We start from the raw sequence: 19,893 nt of genomic DNA on the forward strand, positions 1-19,893 counted from the left end.
AGCTCGAAATGCAACAACAAATCGAGTTTGTCAACTAACAATCAAGAGATGCTTAAAATTGTAAAGAAGAGAAATTGGAAAGAGAAGAGAAATTGGAAAGTGGCTATCTTTCAAATTATATATAATATGGAACAATTTGGATAAAGGTTGAAAAACATGATTCATTGTGGTAATAAACTTGCACTAGGTGAGTTCTGAGAGTGTAAAAATCCCTAATGGAGAAATGAAATACGTAACCACGGAAAAACTATCAAATTCGTGGTTACAAAAATTGAGACTTTTCATGGTTATATAACCATGGGACGAACCTCTGGTTTACAACACCATACCACATAATTTTAAGAACAATGAAAACAAACATGGTTTCGTAGAAAACCATATATTAATGAACCACAAGAAACCACCATCCAAACAAGGGGTAAATTAAAATCTTTGTGAATATGCTAATTTTAATACATAGCTATCCTTTTTTTTTTTACCACATTTTTTTTCCTCGTTCAAAACTACATGGTCAAGGTATTGACCATTCTTTAATTTATTTATTTTTGACCATTTGACATTTAGTTTTCCCATTCTCTTTCACATTTAATTTTCTTTTATTTTTATATCCCCAAGAACTTGTCGGTGTAGCTGTCAAGGTAAAAGCCATTATTTGCTCATCTGAAATTTGATTAATAAACCAAACTCTTATTTTTAGTCATTTGATTATTAAAAATAGGTTTTTTCCCTCTCATTTTCAATATTATCCGTCATCAATTCGAGATATACTGATCACTCAACTGGCAAAATTGCCATTACATTAGTTTTACATCCAATTTTCATATCCATTCTTATACAATTCAGCCTATAAATATACCAAGATTCAGCAAATTACGTGACCAGTAAGATAAAAGATTAATAACAGGGAAAAGGGTAAAAAATATCTCTTTTCTTTGAAAAAAGGGCTAAAAATATCATCTAAACTTATTTTGGGTCAAAAATACCCCTCCCATCCTTAAAGTTTTCAAATATACTCCTGTCTTGACGGAAATTATCCCCCAAAATAATTCGAAATCTTTTTTTAAACCCACTCCATCATTTAAACCCGACCCAATTAAATAATAAGCCATAAGATCCTCTTATTCCCCCAATACGTAGGTACGAAGTTTGAGGGAATTGGGGGAATAAGGGAATCTTATGGGTTATTATTTAGTTGAGTTGGGTTTAAATGATGAAGCAGATTTAAAAAATGATTTCGGGTTATTTTGGGGGATAATTTCCGTCAAGACAGGGGTATATTTGAAAACTTTAAAGATGTGAGTGGTATTTTTAACCAAAAATAAGTTTGGAGAATATTTTTAGCCTTTTTTTTCCAAAGTAGAGGCGTATTTTTGACCCTTTTCCCTTAAGAATAACTAGCCAAACCAGGTACCAAACGACCCCAAAATTTCTTTATTTTTGACTATTTGACCAATGACTAGAATGTAGCGTATATTACAATTTCATGTCTAAACTTTTTTCATTTTACTATTCCATCCCTCTCCTTCTTCATACTAAAAAATAAAACAAGACAGAAATTCATTTCCCTTCCCATGGCAGTTAGTTACCTTTCGAAATGAACTGAAATTCCAAAATCGGTGCCGCCACTAATAACCCAACTCACAAAAAACAAAAACAAAAACAAAAACAAAGTGTGACGAAAAAAAAAAAAAGTGTAACCGTGTGTGTGATCAGATCTAAAGATTTTTTTTTGTAAGTGTATGGAAAATGGAGTACATAGAAAATTTACCTGCAATGGATCTGATGCGTTCAGAAAAGATGACATTTGTTCAGCTGATAATTCCTGTTGAGTCTGCTCATCCTGCTATTACTTACCTTGGCCAACTTGGCCTTCTTCAGTTCCGTGATGTACAGATCTATCCTTCTCTCTTTCTCGGTTTTAGTTTCATGATTATTTAGTTTTAATTAAAGTTCTCGGTTTTAGTTTCATGATTATTTAGTTTTAATTAAAGCATAGGAGTACCTTTTTTTTTTGTATGGTAAATTTATGTGCTGAATTGATTATTCTTTTGTTGTTGCTATGATCCACTGAGATTCAGCATTTTATTGCTTATATTTATAATTTTAAATATAGACAATCTCTATCTCCTCGTTTTTATTTATGTGCTTGTTTAGATATAATTAAAGCATAAAATTTTATGTGCTGAATTGATTATTTTTTTGCTGCTATGATCCACTGAGATTCAGCATTTTATTGCTCCTGTTTTGTTAATTTTAAAAATTAGACATTCTCTATCTCGTCGTCGATCTTATTTTCGTGATTATTTAGTTATAATTAGAGTATTAGACATTTTTATTTTAAATTTTATGTGCTGAATTGATTATTTTTATTTGCTGCTATGATCCACTTAGATTCAGCATTTTATTGCTTCTATTTTGTTAATTTTAAATATAGACATTCTCTATCTCCTCGATCTTATTTTCGTGATTATTTAGCTATAACAAGAGCATAAACAGTTATGTTAAATTTTATGTGCTGAATTGATTATTTTTTTGCTGCTGCTATGATCCACTGAGATTCAGCATTTTATTGCTCCTGTTTTGTTAATCTTAAAATAGATATTCTATACCTCCTCGTTTTTATTTATGTGATTATTTAGCTATAACAAGAGCATAAACAGTTATTTTAAATTTTATGTGCTGAATTGATTATTTTTTTGCTGCTGCTATGATCCACTGAGATTCACCATTTTATTGCTCCTGTTTTGTTAATCTTAAAATAGATATTCTATACCTCCTTGTTTTTATTTATGTGGTTGTTTAGCTATAATTAGAGCATATGTTTTTTTTTTTTGTATGCTAAATTTATGTGCTGAATTGATAATTTTTTTGCTGCTATGATCCACTCAGATTCAGCATTTTGTTGCTCCTATTTTGTAGTTTTAAAAAAAATATAGTTTAAGTGTTGCTAGGATATTTTATTTATGTGATTATTTAACTATAATCAAAGCATGACCTTTTTTTTTTGTATGCTAAATTTATGTGCTGAATTGATTTTTTTGCTGCTCAAATTCAGCATTTTATTGCTCCTATTTTGTATTTTTTTTTTTTTTTTTTTGAAAAAAGACGTTCTAAGTGTTGCTAGGATATTGTAGCAATGACCGTGCGAAGCGAGTCTCATTGATTTGGTCGTGATATGGATTTTTTCCATGTCGGTGCAATTCGTGATTAAGAACTGATCTTAATAAAACAATCGTGATTAAGACTTATATTGATGGTTCGTTCTGAGCTTAAATATTGGGATCAAAGTGGAGAATGAGTTGAGGTTGAATTAGTTTTGATCACTCTCTGATTTGAATGGTTAGACATGGTGGCCACTAAGTTTCTTAGCAATGCAGTTCACTAGCTACTAAATCTGTTTCATTTGGTGTTTAATAACCTTTTCTTATTTTTCGGAGTCGTATACTTTAGTAGGATTTTATTTTTATTTTTTATATGACAGATTTTAACTCGACACAGTTTTAATTAGTTTGATATAGAAAACAACAACAACAATAACATACCCAGTGTAATCCCATGAGTGGGGTCTGGGGAGGTGTACGCAGACCTTACCCCTACCTTGGGAGGTAGAGAAGCTGTTTCCGATAGAAAACATCACATTTAAAGTTTAGAAACTTTAATGGCTTAATTAATTTGAATTCTTGAAAGCTGTGGAAGTTCTGTAGAAATGAAATGGTGTCAAAATGGAACAGTGTTATTAAAAGCGAAAAGTGCAAAAAAGCTCTAAGGTCAGCTGGGGCTTTAAGCGCAAAGCGCAAATAAAGCGTGGGCTTTAATGAAAAAAGGCGCAATGGTGAAAAAACACAAATGTATATATATGTTTAGTCCAAGACTAATAATAATAAGCATGAACAACAAATATATGGACAAAGAAATTGTAAAAACATTGCGATAAATTGAAATATCAATTATCTAGTGTCACCTCTTCAAGAGAGGCTCATTGTCAAGGAAAACTATGTCTTAGAGCCTTGTTGATGACACTGAAGCGCAAATAAAGCGAAGCGAAGCGCTCAACATGTTTTGAGCCTCGCTTCAGGGCTTAAGCACGCTTTAAGCGTGCCTTTGACAACACTGAAATGGAATGTATGTTAAATAAATTGGAATGGAGGGAGGGAGTATTAAATGACTTGTGAAGAAATGAACCTTGAACCTAACTCAACTCGAAAACCTAGCTCACGAGGGAAGGATTGCCCTAGACTAGATAAGGGGACTACAGCCCATTCGTTTAACCAATGTTAGACTTAACCCTCCTTCCCTGCAGCCCAAAACTGGACAAATGTAGCATGGATAACATAACACGGGGGCCCAACATTTAGAAACACTACTACTGGGATTGATAGGTCTGCCTCTGATACCATGGGAGAAATAGATCTTTGACCTTGCTCAACATTAAAAGCTAGCTTATGAGGGGAGGAATTTTGCAACCATATAAGGAGACCACAACCCATTCTCTCAACCAATGTGGGACTTAACAAGACCAATGTAAGGAGAAAATCTGTCAAGAGTTTTTTCTTAGTCCTTTTGGGGCTGGTACAGTTCTATAAGTTCACACCCTCCACCCACCAATAACCAGATTGTGATTCTCTCGAAGCCCTAAAATGCTATTCGATTTGCACAAGAACTTTCAACCTTCCTAAACGTATGAATAATGTTATAATGTTCAAAGTCAGCTAGATGGAAAGGATTGTAAATGATCAAATAAGATAGTTCTATCTACCTTATGCCCTCAGTAAAGTTGAGTGATAGCAGATGATAGCATATTAGAGTCTAAACAGATTTTGTTAGAGAACTCCGTTTTTTCTCTCCCTGAATACACGTGATCATGCTTTTTCTTAAGTTGGAACATATTCGTTAATTCCTTGTGGCTTGCATGGGCTCAAGAGAAGTAGTGAGCATTCATCTTCCTTTATATGGGAACAAAGGGTTGAAGAAAAATCTGGAGAAGCATTCCAGCATGTATTTTATGGACAATTTGGAAAGAGAGGAACCGGAAATATTTAAAATGGAAGACATCATGAATACATGTCCTATGCTTATGTAATCTATAGGCAGGCTTCTTTTTTCTTATGCTTATGAATACAGAACCAGCGACGCTTATGTTGTTAGTAGAAGGCAGGCTCCTTTTTTCTTTAGGAGTAGTATTTGAAGATAGATTCCACTAAAGATAGATTCCACTTTAAATCTGGGTGTCTAAGTGAAACAGACTCCAGTTTTCTTCCGTCGAGATGATTTGTTGTTAAGAAGTCGCTGACCAAGAAAAGTACATGATAACCAACCATTAAAAGAAAGACAAGAAGTATATGATAATAGTTTGATCTTGAAGGGCCGAATGAAGTGTATTTGAATAAACAACAACAACTATGCCTCAATGCCAAACAAGTGTGTAAAGGAGACTTTAATTTCATTCTACTGATTTGTCTTGGTGCAGCATTTGTACGGATTGTGTTGATGTTTTAAAGGAATGAAAATTTCTCTATGCTAATTTTTGCTTTTGGAGTTGCTGGAGGATGATATAGCAGCCCTGTCCTTGACCTGGTTCTTGTTGGTTCAGGGTTACTACTAATCACATGATTTAATCCATAAGTCTGTCATTACAATTTCATCTCTCTGACTAGATTTTTATTGTGGCCAATTGATGGCTTTACGTAAGGTGAATGCTTTGCATTATAATACAAATGTTTGGAATTTTGTCACTGCTTCACCTTCTTTGTTATTGTTAGGTGGAAAATTTTCTCACTATCTAACTTTTTCTTTTGACAGTTAAATGCTGATAAGAGTCCTTTCCAAAGAACATTTGTAAACCAGGTACACACTAAAGTGAATACGCCATCTTTGTGTTGAAGATTCTAGATGTTGTTACCTCACTGGAATTCCTTTCCATCATTAGCTTAATTTGTTGAATTGTTAATCACTATTAGCTTGTATTTTTGACAAAATCATAATCATTATTAACTTTTTCTGAAAATTGTCCCTTGAGAGTTGATGAAAGTCCGCTGCTTTAGTCAAAGATAAGAAGTAGTTTTGTCCAATTTCAGCTTGTAATAGTAATGTAAAGTTACGTCGAGGTTATAGTAATGGTACATGTTGAAGTGTGTGACCTTCTCATATTATGTCTCAACACGCCCCCTCACGTGCGGGCCTGATTCTTTTTCATGGGCCTCACACGTGTAAAATTTCCCCCTTTTTTATAATGGGTCCCAGGGAGACTCAGACTCAAGATCTCTGCCTGCTCTGATACCATGTTGAAATATGTAACTATCTCATCTAAAAATTAGAGAGCACACTTTTTTGAGAAGGATTAGAGAGCACACTTTTAACTACTTAATTGTATTGTGTGGTGTCTTAACAGTACCATACAGTGATGTTGAGGTTATATATAGGATATTGGAAGTGTTTGAAGTAAATAATGTTTCTACTATTCTTTATCTTCTGATTGGTCTGATTTTAAAGATAGCACTCCATATATTCCTAGGTTGATGCTAGTGTGGCAATTGATAGTTCATATTTTAAAGCAACCTTAGTTGCATGAAACACCTGATTGCTAAATTTTCTTTGGCAGAGAAAACAGTGAAGCTCCCTAGATGTTTTCATCTTTTTGGTTGAGTGCTAAAATATAGACCAAAACTTACCTTGATTCCTCATGTTCTAACACATATTCGTCCCCATCTCTGCTTTGAACTTCAACATTTAGGGCTAAGATATTAACTAACATAAGGATAAGAGCAACTACATTGATCTCTTCACTTGTCTTATTACTATTCTCACATCCTTTGTCTATTACATCCTCGCTTTAATTTTTTTCTATTTTTTCTTCAGGCAACTCTTTTTCTTTTTCAAAATTCTAAAATTGTGCTTTAACTTTGTAATAAAAGTATTTTATCGACCAGTTAAAGGTTATTTTGAAGAAATTCTAGTGGGAGTACTACTAAGTTGTTTGCACTTAGCAAATACAAGAAAAAAACAGAATGGTTTGCAAGCAATTCAAGGTTACTCTACTAATTGACTTGCCTTCCTGATGAACTTATTGGGAATGATTACTAAGTTGCCAAAGCAACATGATACATCAGTGTTTCTGTTGGCAAAGAGGTGCTCAATAACTTGGACTCAACATTTAGCGTTTAACAAAGTTAAATCATGTATGCAGTCTTGAACTACTACTCGTTTTTATAAACATAAACTTCATTACTAATCAAAAAGTTGGCATCAAAAGCATATAAAGAATTTGATGGTCAGTGGTTTATATTTATCTTTTCATTGTAATCGTGGATGATCTTTCATAGGTAAAAAGATGTGCAGAGATGTCAAGGAAACTACGATTTTTCAAAGATCAGACACAAAAAGCTGGGCTGCTGCCTCCTGCACGTCCAGCTTCACAACCTGATATTGAGCTTGAAGAACTGGAGGTTTCTTTTCTTTCTGACAATGAACGCACTACTTTATCATCCAAATCGCGTTTATGCTTTTTTTTTCTTTTTCTTTCTTTCTTATGCTTTTTCTCGGTTTAAGTAAAAGCTCATGCAGACCTATTCTGAATTTCAGATACAACTTGCAGAGCATGAACACGAGTTGATTGAAATGAATGCTAATAGCGAGAAGCTAAGGCAATCATACAATGAGCTACTTGAGTTTAAGATGGTATTGCAGAAGGTACAGTTTGACTTCTGTTTCTTACCGTATCATTAATGAGCACTGGTTTACATTTGAGAAATTGGTCCATGCCAGACTAATACTGCTGTCTGGATATTTCATCAACATGTTTAGTCTGTCTTGCATTTTCTTCTTATGTGTATATGTGCATGGTATTGGCTTTCATTAATAACCATCTATTCTGTTTCTTCTGTCCTTGCATTAAACCATTTTAGTCATGATTACTGCGTAATGCTTTTACGGTTAAATACTCGTGTATGTGTAACTGTTACTTGTTTTTCTTGGATGTGAACATAAAGATATCAAATAAATTGAATTTATACTAAAGACATGAAATACTACCTTGGAGCACTCAAAGGGAGAACTTATGAGTGAGTAATATTGTGCTTCCATAGTGGGTGTCTTTTTTAGCTCTGATCAACTCATATATGCGCTAAGCTTTTAATGGCTTCTCAGATAACAGTGTTAGTTGAGATATTGATTTCTTAGTACTTGATCTGGTGTTATTAATCCTGACATGGTGATTGCCAATTAAACTTCCTCCAAGCATTTGAGTCTTCAAACTAACTCAATGAACTTTATGGACAAATTTGTTCTAGACTCTAGTAAACTGTACCTATTGGACCAAAGTCATCTATTTTTCTTTTGGTCAAGAAATATTTTCCTTCCGGAGCTATTCTTCTCATTTCTGCTAACTATATCTCTGCAAACTTTAGGCTAGTGACTTCCTTGTCTCAAATAGAAGTCATACAGCAGCCCAGGAGACAGAATTACATGAAAACGTGTACTCCAGTGATAACTATTCAGATACTGCGTCATTACTTGAGCAGGTAATTTATTCTTCTTGCTATTAGACTGATATGATAATTATTGTATGTATCTTCCACACATCTGAGATAAGGTTTTTTTCCCAATCAGGAGATGCAACCAGAACTTTCAAATCAGTCTGGAGTAAGATTTATTAGTGGCATTATCTGCAAGTCCAAAATTCTACAATTTGAGAGAATGCTATTTCGTACAACAAGGGGGAATATGCTTTTCCACCAGGCAGTTGCTGATGAGGAAATCTTGGATCCTTCCTCAAATGAAATGGTTACATTCTTTCTTTTAAATTGCTCTTCTGTTAATTCCAGGAAATAGTTTTCTAACACTGGTGCACTAAGAATTATTTTCCCAATTAAGGGAACTCTCCATGAAATATCTTCCTGCTTATGCTGTATGGTTTCTTCAATACTCTAATGCCCATACATATTGTTATTTATTTTCTCCTTGCTTACAGAAAATGGTTTAGTATCAACTTCAGTATGTGATTAACACCCAATTTTTTCTTCTGCAGGTTGAGAAAATAGTCTTCGTAGTATTCTTTTCAGGTGAGCAAGCGAGATCAAAAATACTGAAAATTTGTGAGGCGTTTGGTGCCAATTGCTATCCTGTTCCTGAAGATATGACCAAGAGGAGGCAAATAACTCGAGAAGTATGTTAAACATATTAATGCAGTCTTTCTGATTACTGGAAAGGGAGTTTCATAGACATCATTGTTGAACGAACTTGTTTTACTGCACATCAGTCAGTGTACTTTGGGATATGCTGCTAGCAGGCCATGGAACAATTTCTTTTTCTGCTTTATGTCTAGTATGGTTTGTGTTAATTTATATATGAGGTCATATTATGCTCCGGAAAAAAGTATACATGGAAAAAGGGCCAATATATTGGTTTTTCAATCTCTAGCAATAGCGCCATGTGATGTAGCTTTCACATTGCGCCAGTTCGATGAGTCTAACCCTTAATCTCTTTTGCTTGTTGTTCGTATGTATATTATCTCGACTGTAATCATTTTCAGTTGCCTGGACCTAAAGTAAGACCATTGGAATGAACATCTTGACTGCAGGTTCTGTCTCGGCTATCTGAATTAGAGACCACTCTGGATGTTGGATTACGTCATCGAGATAAAGCTTTGACGTCTATTGGATTTCACCTCACAAAATGGATAAACATGGTAAGAGTGAAGACAACAGTATAAGTTATCTTTTTCATAATTTAGTTTAATTAGTGGCTTGTGAGAGCAAGTCTTCCCGTGAGCCTGAAATACGAGTTGAATGCTAACTCTTTTTTCTAGGTTAGAAGGGAAAAGGCTGTTTATGACACATTAAATATGCTTAATTTTGATGTCACAAAGAAGTGTCTAGTTGCAGAGGGCTGGTGTCCAGTATTTGCAAAGACTAAGGTACTCTTCTTTTGTGTTATTTATGTTAGCAGTTACATTTTCACTGTTTCCACATGCATTGTTTATGAAGGTATTGTAATGTACTTGCTTTTGACACCTTAGATACAAGAGGCTTTGCAACGTGCGACAATGGATAGCAACTCACAAGTGGGAATTATATTTCATGTGATGGATGCTGTAGACTCACCTCCAACATACTTCAGGACAAACCGTTTTACTAATGCATATCAAGAAATTGTAGATGCGTATGGGTGAGTAAATGTGCAGTAGCATTTAGTTATCTGATAAACTGATTTACAATGTATTGAGTTAGGTAATGCTGTTGGGTCATGGGGATAGAATGTTTATTGATGACATTATTCTTTCCAGGAGTCCTTGTCAAATCTAGTGGCAGCAGCTTGCTTTAATTTGTGTTATGTTTGTCTATATGTTTCAGTCACTTATGGGTCACCCCATCTCCTTTAGAGTGTCATTGATTTTCATGATAGAGTACGTGTGCTTCGTGGAGTCATTTCTCCTCATTTTCCTTTAGTTCATATAGCAACGTTGTTTGCAGTAAGGTGTTTACTATGCCTATAGCTCTCTATAGGCAAAATATGATCTACTTAAAACTGATAGTCCAGCTTTCTTCCTTTTTTTTTTTTTTTTTTTTTTAATTTTTTTTTACGTGTAATGCTGTTAATTTGGGATGCTTTAGCTCTTCAAATAAACTTTTCATTTATTTTCTTAAAATTATATATGAAAAATCAACAGTCATCTCCTATACTACTTTTCTGGCCCTTTTGGCTAAGATCAAGTGAAGAATCTGTATTTTTTTTTTCAATCAAAATTGAAATATCCATGTCTTCTGTTGCTTCGGCAAAACAAAGCACTTACTATTGTCTACATTGACAGTGTTGCTAAATACCAGGAGGTAAATCCTGCTGTTTACACCATTGTTACATTCCCTTTCCTTTTCGCGGTGATGTTTGGAGATTGGGGTCATGGAATTTGCTTGTTGTTGGGAGCATTAGTTCTTATTTCAAAGGAAAGCAAGCTTAGCTCTCAGGTATGTCCTCCCATTATTTCAGCCTCTCGCTCAGAGTACTTAACATCATCAATTATGCAATTATATATTCCTTGTGTAATCAAATAAAATTTTCTGTCAGAAACTGGGAAGCTTTATGGAGATGCTCTTTGGTGGTCGCTATGTGCTCCTGTTAATGTCAATATTTTCAATTTACTGTGGCTTGATATATAATGAATTCTTCTCTGTTCCATTTCACATATTTGGTGCCTCTGCATACAAATGCCGAGATGCTTCATGCAGGTACGAAATTATAACCTTGTTAAATTTCCATATAGAAATACTTAGATATGTGATTTGTTGAAGTAAATAAGAATGAAAAATGTTGAACCATAGTTGAAAAATGTTTATAGCTAACCTTCTAAAGACCTGGGTGAGGGAGCTTAAAAATGCAAATCACAATCTTGATCAGAAGCATATAAGAGATTACATTATGTATGGTTTTCTGATTAATCCTTCAATTCAACACCACCAAAAATAAAAGGAATCAAGTTCCCTTGGGTGTTTCTAATCATTTGATCTCAGGTTAATGCCTCAGTTGGTTGGTTTTTAGGATTTCCTTAGCCAGGCTGCTTATATTATTATGTACTTATGGTGTGAAGATTGGCTAAGTTTCTGTTAGATTTCAACATGATTTTAAGTAGCTCCATTGCTTTCCTGTCAAGTACAAGACACTGTAGTAATGCAATCAAATAGTCATTATCTTCTCCATATTTCTGACATATTCAGATACTGCTGTTCCAAATAATCTTTATGATGGTTCTCTTGACATTCATGTACTACATTGGCACCTTACCCTTGTCTCCCCATTGTTGAATGCACGTAGAGCTTGAGTTAGTATTTAATGCATGGTTTCCAGTCAGCGGTTTTTCATTTCCATTTTTTAACTGGAATTTGATGTTTGTATTTACAGTGATGCACAAACAGTTGGTTTAATAAAGTACAGTGATCCTTATCCTTTTGGTGTGGATCCAAGCTGGAGAGGTAGCCGTTCGGAGCTTCCTTTCTTGAACTCCCTCAAGATGAAGATGTCTATTTTGTTGGGTATCGCACAGATGAACCTCGGAATTATATTAAGTTACTTCAATGCACGTTTCTTCAACAGCTCACTTGATATTAAGTGCGTATTCCTTTTTCTTCTGTGTCTCTTCAGGTTTTCTTATTGAAGTTATTTATTATATTATTGATTTGTTTTCAGGTATCAGTTTGTGCCACAAGTTATCTTTCTCAACAGCCTTTTTGGATACCTGTCGCTCCTCATTGTTGTTAAATGGTGCACTGGATCTCAGGCAGATCTCTACCATGTTATGATTTATATGTTCCTAAGTCCTTTCGAGGCTCTTGGTGACAACCAGTTGTTTTGGGGCCAGAGTGTGCTTCAGGTATGTGCCATTGCATCTTCTGTATCTTGTGCGCTTAGAGTTCATTTGATTTGCAGTCGTGATAAGCTAAAACTATAATACCACCAGATTACACTGTAGGATGTGATGTTAATAAATGGAGCATGGATAGGATTGTAACACTTGTATCCCATGTTTTGGTACAGGGGTTTTAAATCTGTGCGACAAATGTCCTTGGCCTAAATGGATTAAATAACTTATGAGGAATAAGGACTAATTTAGGAGAATTAGTCATGAGAAGTTAGTTATATATTTATTAAAGGCTATTCGACATTAATTAAAAGGAATTCAGAAAAGAAAATAAAGAAAAGGTTGGTGGCAGTGTGTGGGTGGAAGAGGAGAGATAAATCTGTGGAGTAAAAACACCCTTTGATCCCATCGGGTAACTTTTGTCGCTTCTTCCCTAGCGGATAAGTTTATCCAGACCCGGGGGAGTGAGGTTGTGGGGGGAGTGAGGTTGTGGGGGGAGGGAGTTCGTGATTCCATCCATTTTTGAGCTCTACATAGACAACCAAACAATTGATCATCTTTGTATCCCTAAACTCCAACCTTCAATCCATAATTAGAACAAACCCTTAAATTATCTCTGTTTCCTTGCTTCTTTTTTTAACAATTATTATTGCAGGTAATGTTGCTGCTTTTAGCACTTGTTGCTGTTCCATGGATGCTCTTCCCGAAGCCTTTTATTTTGAAGAGACTTCACACTGAGGTAGTATATTTGTTTGCTTTTTCCTTTCTCACTTTTCACAATGAATTCAATATAATATCTTTATGATTCAGAGAGAAGTATAAAGGAATGGCTAATCAAATTTAAAAGAGAAAGGGCACAACGAATGGAGTCCTTTGAGGATGTAAATCTTTTTTCTTCTCAAAAAAAGAAAAAAAAAAAAACAAGTTGAGTCAACAAACGGGTCATGATACAATCCTCCCAAAGTTTACTTGGGCAGGACTGGTTTGTCTTTTCTTTATAGAGAAAAAGAGGGTGAATAAGTATAGCGAGAAGTACACCTAACAAACCAAACAAAACAAATTTTATTTTATTTTTTTGACAGTTTTCTTATTGTTATTTGGGCTACCTTATTATGATTCTTAGAGATTTCAAGGCGGAACTTATGGCCTTCTTGGAACCTCCGAAGTGGATATTTACGAGGAACCGGATTCTGCTAGGCAACACCACCATGAGGAGTTTAATTTTAGTGAGGTTTTTGTGCATCAAATGATACATTCTATTGAGTTTGTTCTGGGTGCTGTCTCTAACACTGCGTCATACCTTCGGCTGTGGGCTTTGAGGTGAATCCTTCATTTTACTTGCTTTTTCGTCATCAATAGCAACATGTTTTATGTTTCTAAATAATTGACGTAACTTTGATGTTGGTGCAGTTTGGCTCATTCTGAATTGTCTACTGTGTTCTACGAGAAAGTTCTCCTCTTTGCTTGGGGGTAAGATTTCATTATTTTTTCGTAGCTGTCTTGCTGTTCAGATTTTTCTTGTTTAGACATTGCTCAGTGTCTTCACATGGACGTTGATAATAGTTAACTTCAAAGTTTATTCCTTTTGAAATGTCAAATTGTTGAATCATGAATCTGGTGAACTCATTTGGTTCTTGAATTTTTTCTGGCAATGGTATGGATTTGGAGGTAGAACAAGCATTCCCTCGGAACTTGCTCAGTTTTCTTCTGCAGCTCTGATTTGTTTAGCAACATTTCATCCAAATTGTTTCTGTTCTTATGCTTAAGTATTTAGCCTAGGTTATCTGCTCCACTGTACTCATTAAATAAATCACGGAGGAGAGGTAAAATTGGTGTTTAGACTATGCTGAAAAGTGGAAGCATGAAAAATGAACAATTTTGTCATTTGTACCATTAATAAAGCTAGTGCAATTACCATGGTCTCTGCTCAAGATCTAAATGCATATTTGCTCCCATGGGCCACTATAAACTTACAAATTGTAGGGCTAAATTTGTAAAGCAGCTTTGGTCTCTACTATACGCCTCTCTCCAACTTTAACCCGTTATGTCCTTGATATATCTCCTCCGATTTTGCCTTTAAAAAGCTCTTTAAAATATTGTTCTACTCTGAATTGTAGCAATATATGTATGTCAACAGCAACCAATTTAAAGAATTATCTAGACAACATGCACACTCCTATTGGTGCCATGATTTTCTGGTGCTTACGAATTGTTATGTTGCATTGTGCCTGGACTGATGTATTAAGGTTCTTTATTTGGATTTTGGGGGGGGGGGGGGGGGGGGGTGGTTACATCATGTCTTGGTCAAGGGAAAAGATTGTTAACATCTCCTCCAATTTCTTGGCTTAAGGATAGAACTGTAAAAGTTACGGGCCGCATGTGTTTGAGGTACTTCTATGTACCAATAGGAAGCACATTTTCCACTTTATTTTGAGTACCTGACTTGATTTGTAATCAAAAGGCTTTGTGATTTTTTCACTTCTTTCGGTATCTTTAAATCTGTCCTGCTAACATGATTTTGATTGATATAAATTATTGTTGGAAAACTTTTAATTTTTAGTGAATATAGCAGCATTTTCTAATGAAATGACATGACAATAAACCCACTTCTGTGCAACCTTCTCGCCTTTGTGTTACTCTAATTTTGTTATTCTTTTGGAAGGGGGCTGGGGAAAAGCCTTCATGTATACTGTGATGGTAGGGGTTTGTTGTATGCACCACAGCTAAAATGTGGCGGTACAAATTGATTGTGTTGTTTTAACATTTTTCCCTTGACGTCATAGCTATCAAATTTATCTGAGTGCCAATACTTAATAATTGCAGGTATGATAACCTGATCACACGGCTCATAGGGCTGACAGTTTTTGCCTTTGCAACAACCTCTATACTACTCATGATGGAGACTCTTAGTGCCTTCCTTCATGCATTGCGTCTCCATTGGGTGGAATTTCAAAATAAGTTCTACCACGGCGATGGCTACAAGTTCAAGCCATTTTCTTTTGCTGCATTAGCAGACGACGAGGATTAGTATATAAACCTTTTTCATTTCCTTATTTCTTTCTGGGGAATTCTGCAGAGAAGGAGTTTCCATATAACAGGAAAAAGCCTGTCACAGAGATTTTGAAAGGACCCAATTTTGGCTGACTACTATCGCGCACTTCCTTTTGATGAAGCAACTGAGTTTAGCATAGAGTTGTAAAGTTGTGGCACACATAATGTTTCAGTATAGTGATATGAAAAGGGCTGTGCTTGGGTTATAGTTAGTTGTTAAAGAAGAGATCTGTAAATTTTTCCTCATAGATCCTTTACATATTTTCCCAAACACAAATGAATTGTAAAGAGGGAAATTTTTATAGCATTTATCTTAAGGGTGTCTCATTCTTTTGTGGAGGGAAATTTACAGAATCAGCAAATAGGTGCTTCATTGTATACAATTTGTGGGCTGAGTGTCTTATAAATTGTTGTAATAACAGAAGCCTCTCTTTTAGGCCCCGTTTGTCCATAGAAACCAAAAAAAAAAAAAAAATCACTTTTGGAATTTTGGAGTTGGATTTGTGTTTGGCCATAGTTTTTGAAATTGTAGTTTTTGGTGAAATGTAGTTGTAAAAAGGTGAAAAAAGTGAATTTTTGAAAAATAAGTTTTTGGTATTCCGGAATACAACTTCAAGTTGTATTCGGAATTCTTATGACCAAACGCTGAAAAGTGAAAAAAGTAAAAAAAACTCCAGAATAAAGTGAATAATTCTTATGGCCAAACGCCTACTTAGTGTAATGCTCCTGATATTTCATCTCTTAGGAATCACCCAAATTTTGAATTTTGATAAATGAAATGGTCAAAGTTTAATAAATTGGATTTCATTATACTGCATTAGGTTTTCTTGTATTTTGTAGGCACAAGCATATTTTAACCTTGCTGGTGAGGTCCATGGACAATTGTTGAAGGTAGAATTCACAGAGCCATTTTTCAACTCATGTAATTGAAAAACTACTACTGTCATAAAGTGTTAAATTTCATAGGATAATCACATGTAGAATTTGAAAACTCCAAGATATTAACTTATTTTCAAAGACAAGGCCGAAAAATGGCTAGAGAATGGAGTCCGGAACCAAAATGGCTCAAAAAAAAACATTTTGAACCAAAATACCCCAACAAAAAAAAAGTTACTAAAGTACCTATAGCGCAGTATTTTACTGCGCTATGGCACTAACGGAGACGGCCCCGTTAAGTCTTATAACGCAGTAAAATACCGCGCTATTCGAAATACGGTCTGACCTATAACGCATGATTTTACTGTGTTATAGGAGTTTGTCTCTCTCCTATAACGCAGTAAAATCATGCGTTATAGGAGTTCCCATTTCCATACCTACGTAATTCATCTTTTTTACGTAGTTTAGCCGTATATTAATCATGCTTTAAGACTCCGAAACCAATATTTTATATAGAACTCTAGTTATATTTGTACAATTAATAAAATAGGCTCAACACATCAAGAATACGTGATACTTTGAATTGTCGTTTTAATAGTTAAAAAATGCTCGAAGTCCTTTTTTGTTTAAAGACTTGTAGTCATTAGCTTTAAGTTATTTATCTTTTAGGGTTTCGTCTTATTTTTAAATTAATGCTTAACTTTATTTCGAATGTGTCACGTTTTTTTTATTATCAATAATAAAGACTAATGATAATATTTATAAATATGCAAAAAATATATAATATTTACGATAACTTGTACAACACTAATGTATATACACTATTGAGGATGGGTCCCACATGTAGTATGCCGGAGACTATCCCTAGGCCTAAGGCTCATACCATCCCTACCGCCCTCGCCATCGTCTCCGTCGCCCTTTTTCCTCTTAATAACCGGGCGCTCCAAGTCGTGATCATCTCCTCTTTCCCTAGCCCTTGCGCCCTTAACTAGAACGTGCTTTTTCTTGGGATCTTGTCCCGCTGGCATGCTCAGAACCTCAGGCTGAGCTGAGTCTGGAAACTCGACCTCTTCCTCGTCGGGAGTCGCCACCGCAGGCGCCGAAGGATGAACCTAAAAAATATATAAATATTAGTACCATTTCTTATTTATGTTGAATACATCAACGTTATTTATTTAATCAAACCTGTGTGTCAACGAGCGCCTGAGAAGACTCCTGAGATGGGTCTGTAGCCTCCTGAAATGGGTGTGATGGTGAATATGAGGTAGTCTCCTGGACGAGATGCTGTTCGAAGTCCAAGTAAAGGTTATAAAAATTAAATAAACATTTACCTTATATTGAATAAAATTAGTTTTAAGTAAAAAACTTACATGCGCCTCGGTAGTCTCATGAGAAGACACATCTGCCTCAGGCTGATGAGAATGCTCCGGAATGGGCAGCTCCTGTGGACCCACTGGCGCCGAATCCTAAAATATGAAAAAAATGAAATAATAAGTACTTTAAATGATCAAATATGTATATTAAATATTGACCTTATATTGAATAAAATAAATTTTAATAAAAAGCTTACCTGTGGCTCGGTAGTCATATGAGAGGACACTGCTGGCTCGGCAGACCCATGAGAAAATGCCTCAGTGGGTGGTTCTGATGGACCCGCTGGCGCCGAATCCTAAAATATGAAAAAAATGAAATAATAAGTACTTTAAATGATCAAATATGTATATTAAAAATTGACCTTATATTGAATAAAATTAGTTTTAAGTAAAAAACTTACATGCGCCACGATAGTCTCATGAGAAGACACCTCTGCCTCGGCAGGCTGAGTGGGTGGCTCTGATGGACCCGCTGGCACCGAATCCTAAAATATAAAATATTACTAAATAATGAATAACATATATATATGTTTAAAATAAATAATTTAAATGAACAAATAAGTATTTTAAATACTAACCGGGATCAAAAACTCATCAAAGTCAAGAATCCGGGCTCCCTGTAAATTCCTCACAGGCCGCTCATCAGCTAATGAAGCGTGTAACGCCGCCCAATCAACGTTATCACGCTCCTCCATGTATGCATTATGACTCGGCCGTGATGAAGACCCGGGTATCTCAGCAAGTAAGAGCGCCGGCGTAAACGTAGGTGAGTCTCCAGGTGAGCTGCCACTGGCCTGGAAGGGCTGCGGATGGACTAGACCCTGAACGCCCTCTGGAATGGGATCGGCCTCATCCGCCTCATCTACCAGTCCTCCACCACCAGGTCCTCTAGCAGCAGCGCTGCGTGCTCCACGCGCACGGCGTCCTCTGCCAGCACGGCCTCCTCCTCTGGGAGCCCCCGGTGCTGCCTGATACTCAGCCTCCGGAACAGGCTCCGCCATGCGCCTAATCTCGCCTGCCTGGCGGATACCGTCCTCGGAAATCCTAACCATCTCCGCGGCAAGCCCCGTAAGCCCAGGGTAAGGCATATGCTCTAACCCCAAGATGCGTAAACGCTGTACGGCCACCAGCTGCATTTGTGTTTAACAGAAACAAAAAAAGTTTATTTTTAAAACGTAAAAATTAATGAAATTAGATAAATCTAAATACGATAAACTTACCAATGCCTCGTACTGCCCCGCGAGTGCTGAATATCCTACATCCCTATGGGGACGCAAAGCTGGGTTGCCGATCAATCGGCGTGTGATCTGATGATACCAGCGCATGTAATGCTCAATGGGAGTCAAATGGCCGACCACCGCTAAAGTGCCCAACCTGTTCTCCCAACGGTGGAGTTTGACATCCATGAAAGCCAAAAATTATCATCAATGGCAGCCCGATCGTCCCGCTGGTAGTGTCAGAGCTCATGACGGACATCAGGGGGTATACTCTGTGTATGCCCAAACTGTCGTAAGACACGCTCGGGCATGTGATCCTCTACGATGTCCAGGTGTATCAATGGACACCGCGACCTCCAAACCCCCTAACCTGCCCTACAGAAGGGGGGAAAACCATCTAATATAGCAGCGTACGATGTCCATATAAATAGTTGCATAACATATGAATACAAATCAGTGATCACCATGTAGAAAAGACGTTTAATTAAATTATTAATGTAAATTTAAATAGTTTTATCGCATCATCCGTCATGTGATCAAGCTGGTCCCGGAATGGAAGAATAATGTGGTGCGTATCGACATCCCGGTCAAAACCCGCTGTCCACCTCCTCGCATAAGGCATGTCAATCTCGAGGTGATGCCTAGGTACAGGCTGAAAAGGTAGCATCCTCTCCCACGCCCATAACTGTAAGCGATATTAGAAAATACTATTTTTTAGTCGCCCTTTCAAGAGGTTTGTTGACATTACAGGAACGCACACTTAAATATTACCTGGAGAAGAGCAAAAAATCCACACACATCTCTGACAGCACCAATAGACGCTCGGCACAGGCATCTGTAAAGATACGCCAAAACAGCACCGCCCCAGCTGTAGTCTCCCAAGCGGTCCAGATGCTCCAAAAAAACCAAGTAACGTAAACTGACAAAGGCACCCGATGAATTCGGGAACAAGATGCCCCAGAATATAATAAGCAGGTACAAACGGGTATGACGATCAACATCGTCCTGCGGGGTGCCGTCGCCAACCGGA

General features: G+C 36.2%; 1 protein-coding gene across 1 annotated transcript; it reads left to right on the plus strand.

Moving 5' to 3' along the window:
* Positions 1–1,491: 1,491 nt before the first annotated feature.
* LOC132600809 (V-type proton ATPase subunit a1-like) lies at positions 1,492–15,836 on the plus strand. The gene is made up of 18 exons (XM_060314210.1): positions 1,492–1,887; positions 5,800–5,844; positions 7,320–7,442; positions 7,579–7,686; positions 8,403–8,516; positions 8,605–8,778; positions 9,023–9,160; positions 9,575–9,682; positions 9,803–9,910; positions 10,013–10,161; positions 10,805–10,958; positions 11,059–11,219; positions 11,890–12,096; positions 12,175–12,358; positions 13,002–13,085; positions 13,470–13,666; positions 13,757–13,816; positions 15,170–15,836. The coding sequence occupies exons 1-18, from the start codon at positions 1,747–1,749 to the stop codon at positions 15,372–15,374; spliced, it is 2,460 nt and encodes an 819-aa protein (XP_060170193.1). The 5' UTR covers positions 1,492–1,746; the 3' UTR covers positions 15,375–15,836.
* The last annotated feature ends 4,057 nt before the right edge of the window (positions 15,837–19,893 follow it).

Source organism: Lycium barbarum, chromosome 6 (assembly GCF_019175385.1).
Source record: "Lycium barbarum isolate Lr01 chromosome 6, ASM1917538v2, whole genome shotgun sequence".
Taxonomy (NCBI): Eukaryota; Viridiplantae; Streptophyta; class Magnoliopsida; order Solanales; family Solanaceae; genus Lycium; species Lycium barbarum.

Excerpts from the sequence above, each read along its gene's own strand:
- LOC132600809 (XM_060314210.1), top strand. The coding sequence starts at position 1,747 with ATGGAGTACATAGAAAATTTACCTGCAATGGATCTGATGCGTTCAGAA. Across the intron at positions 9,683-9,802 it reads TCACAAAATGGATAAACATG|GTTAGAAGGGAAAAGGCTGT; the intron begins GTAAGAGTGAAG and ends TCTTTTTTCTAG. Across the intron at positions 9,911-10,012 it reads CAGTATTTGCAAAGACTAAG|ATACAAGAGGCTTTGCAACG; the intron begins GTACTCTTCTTT and ends TTGACACCTTAG.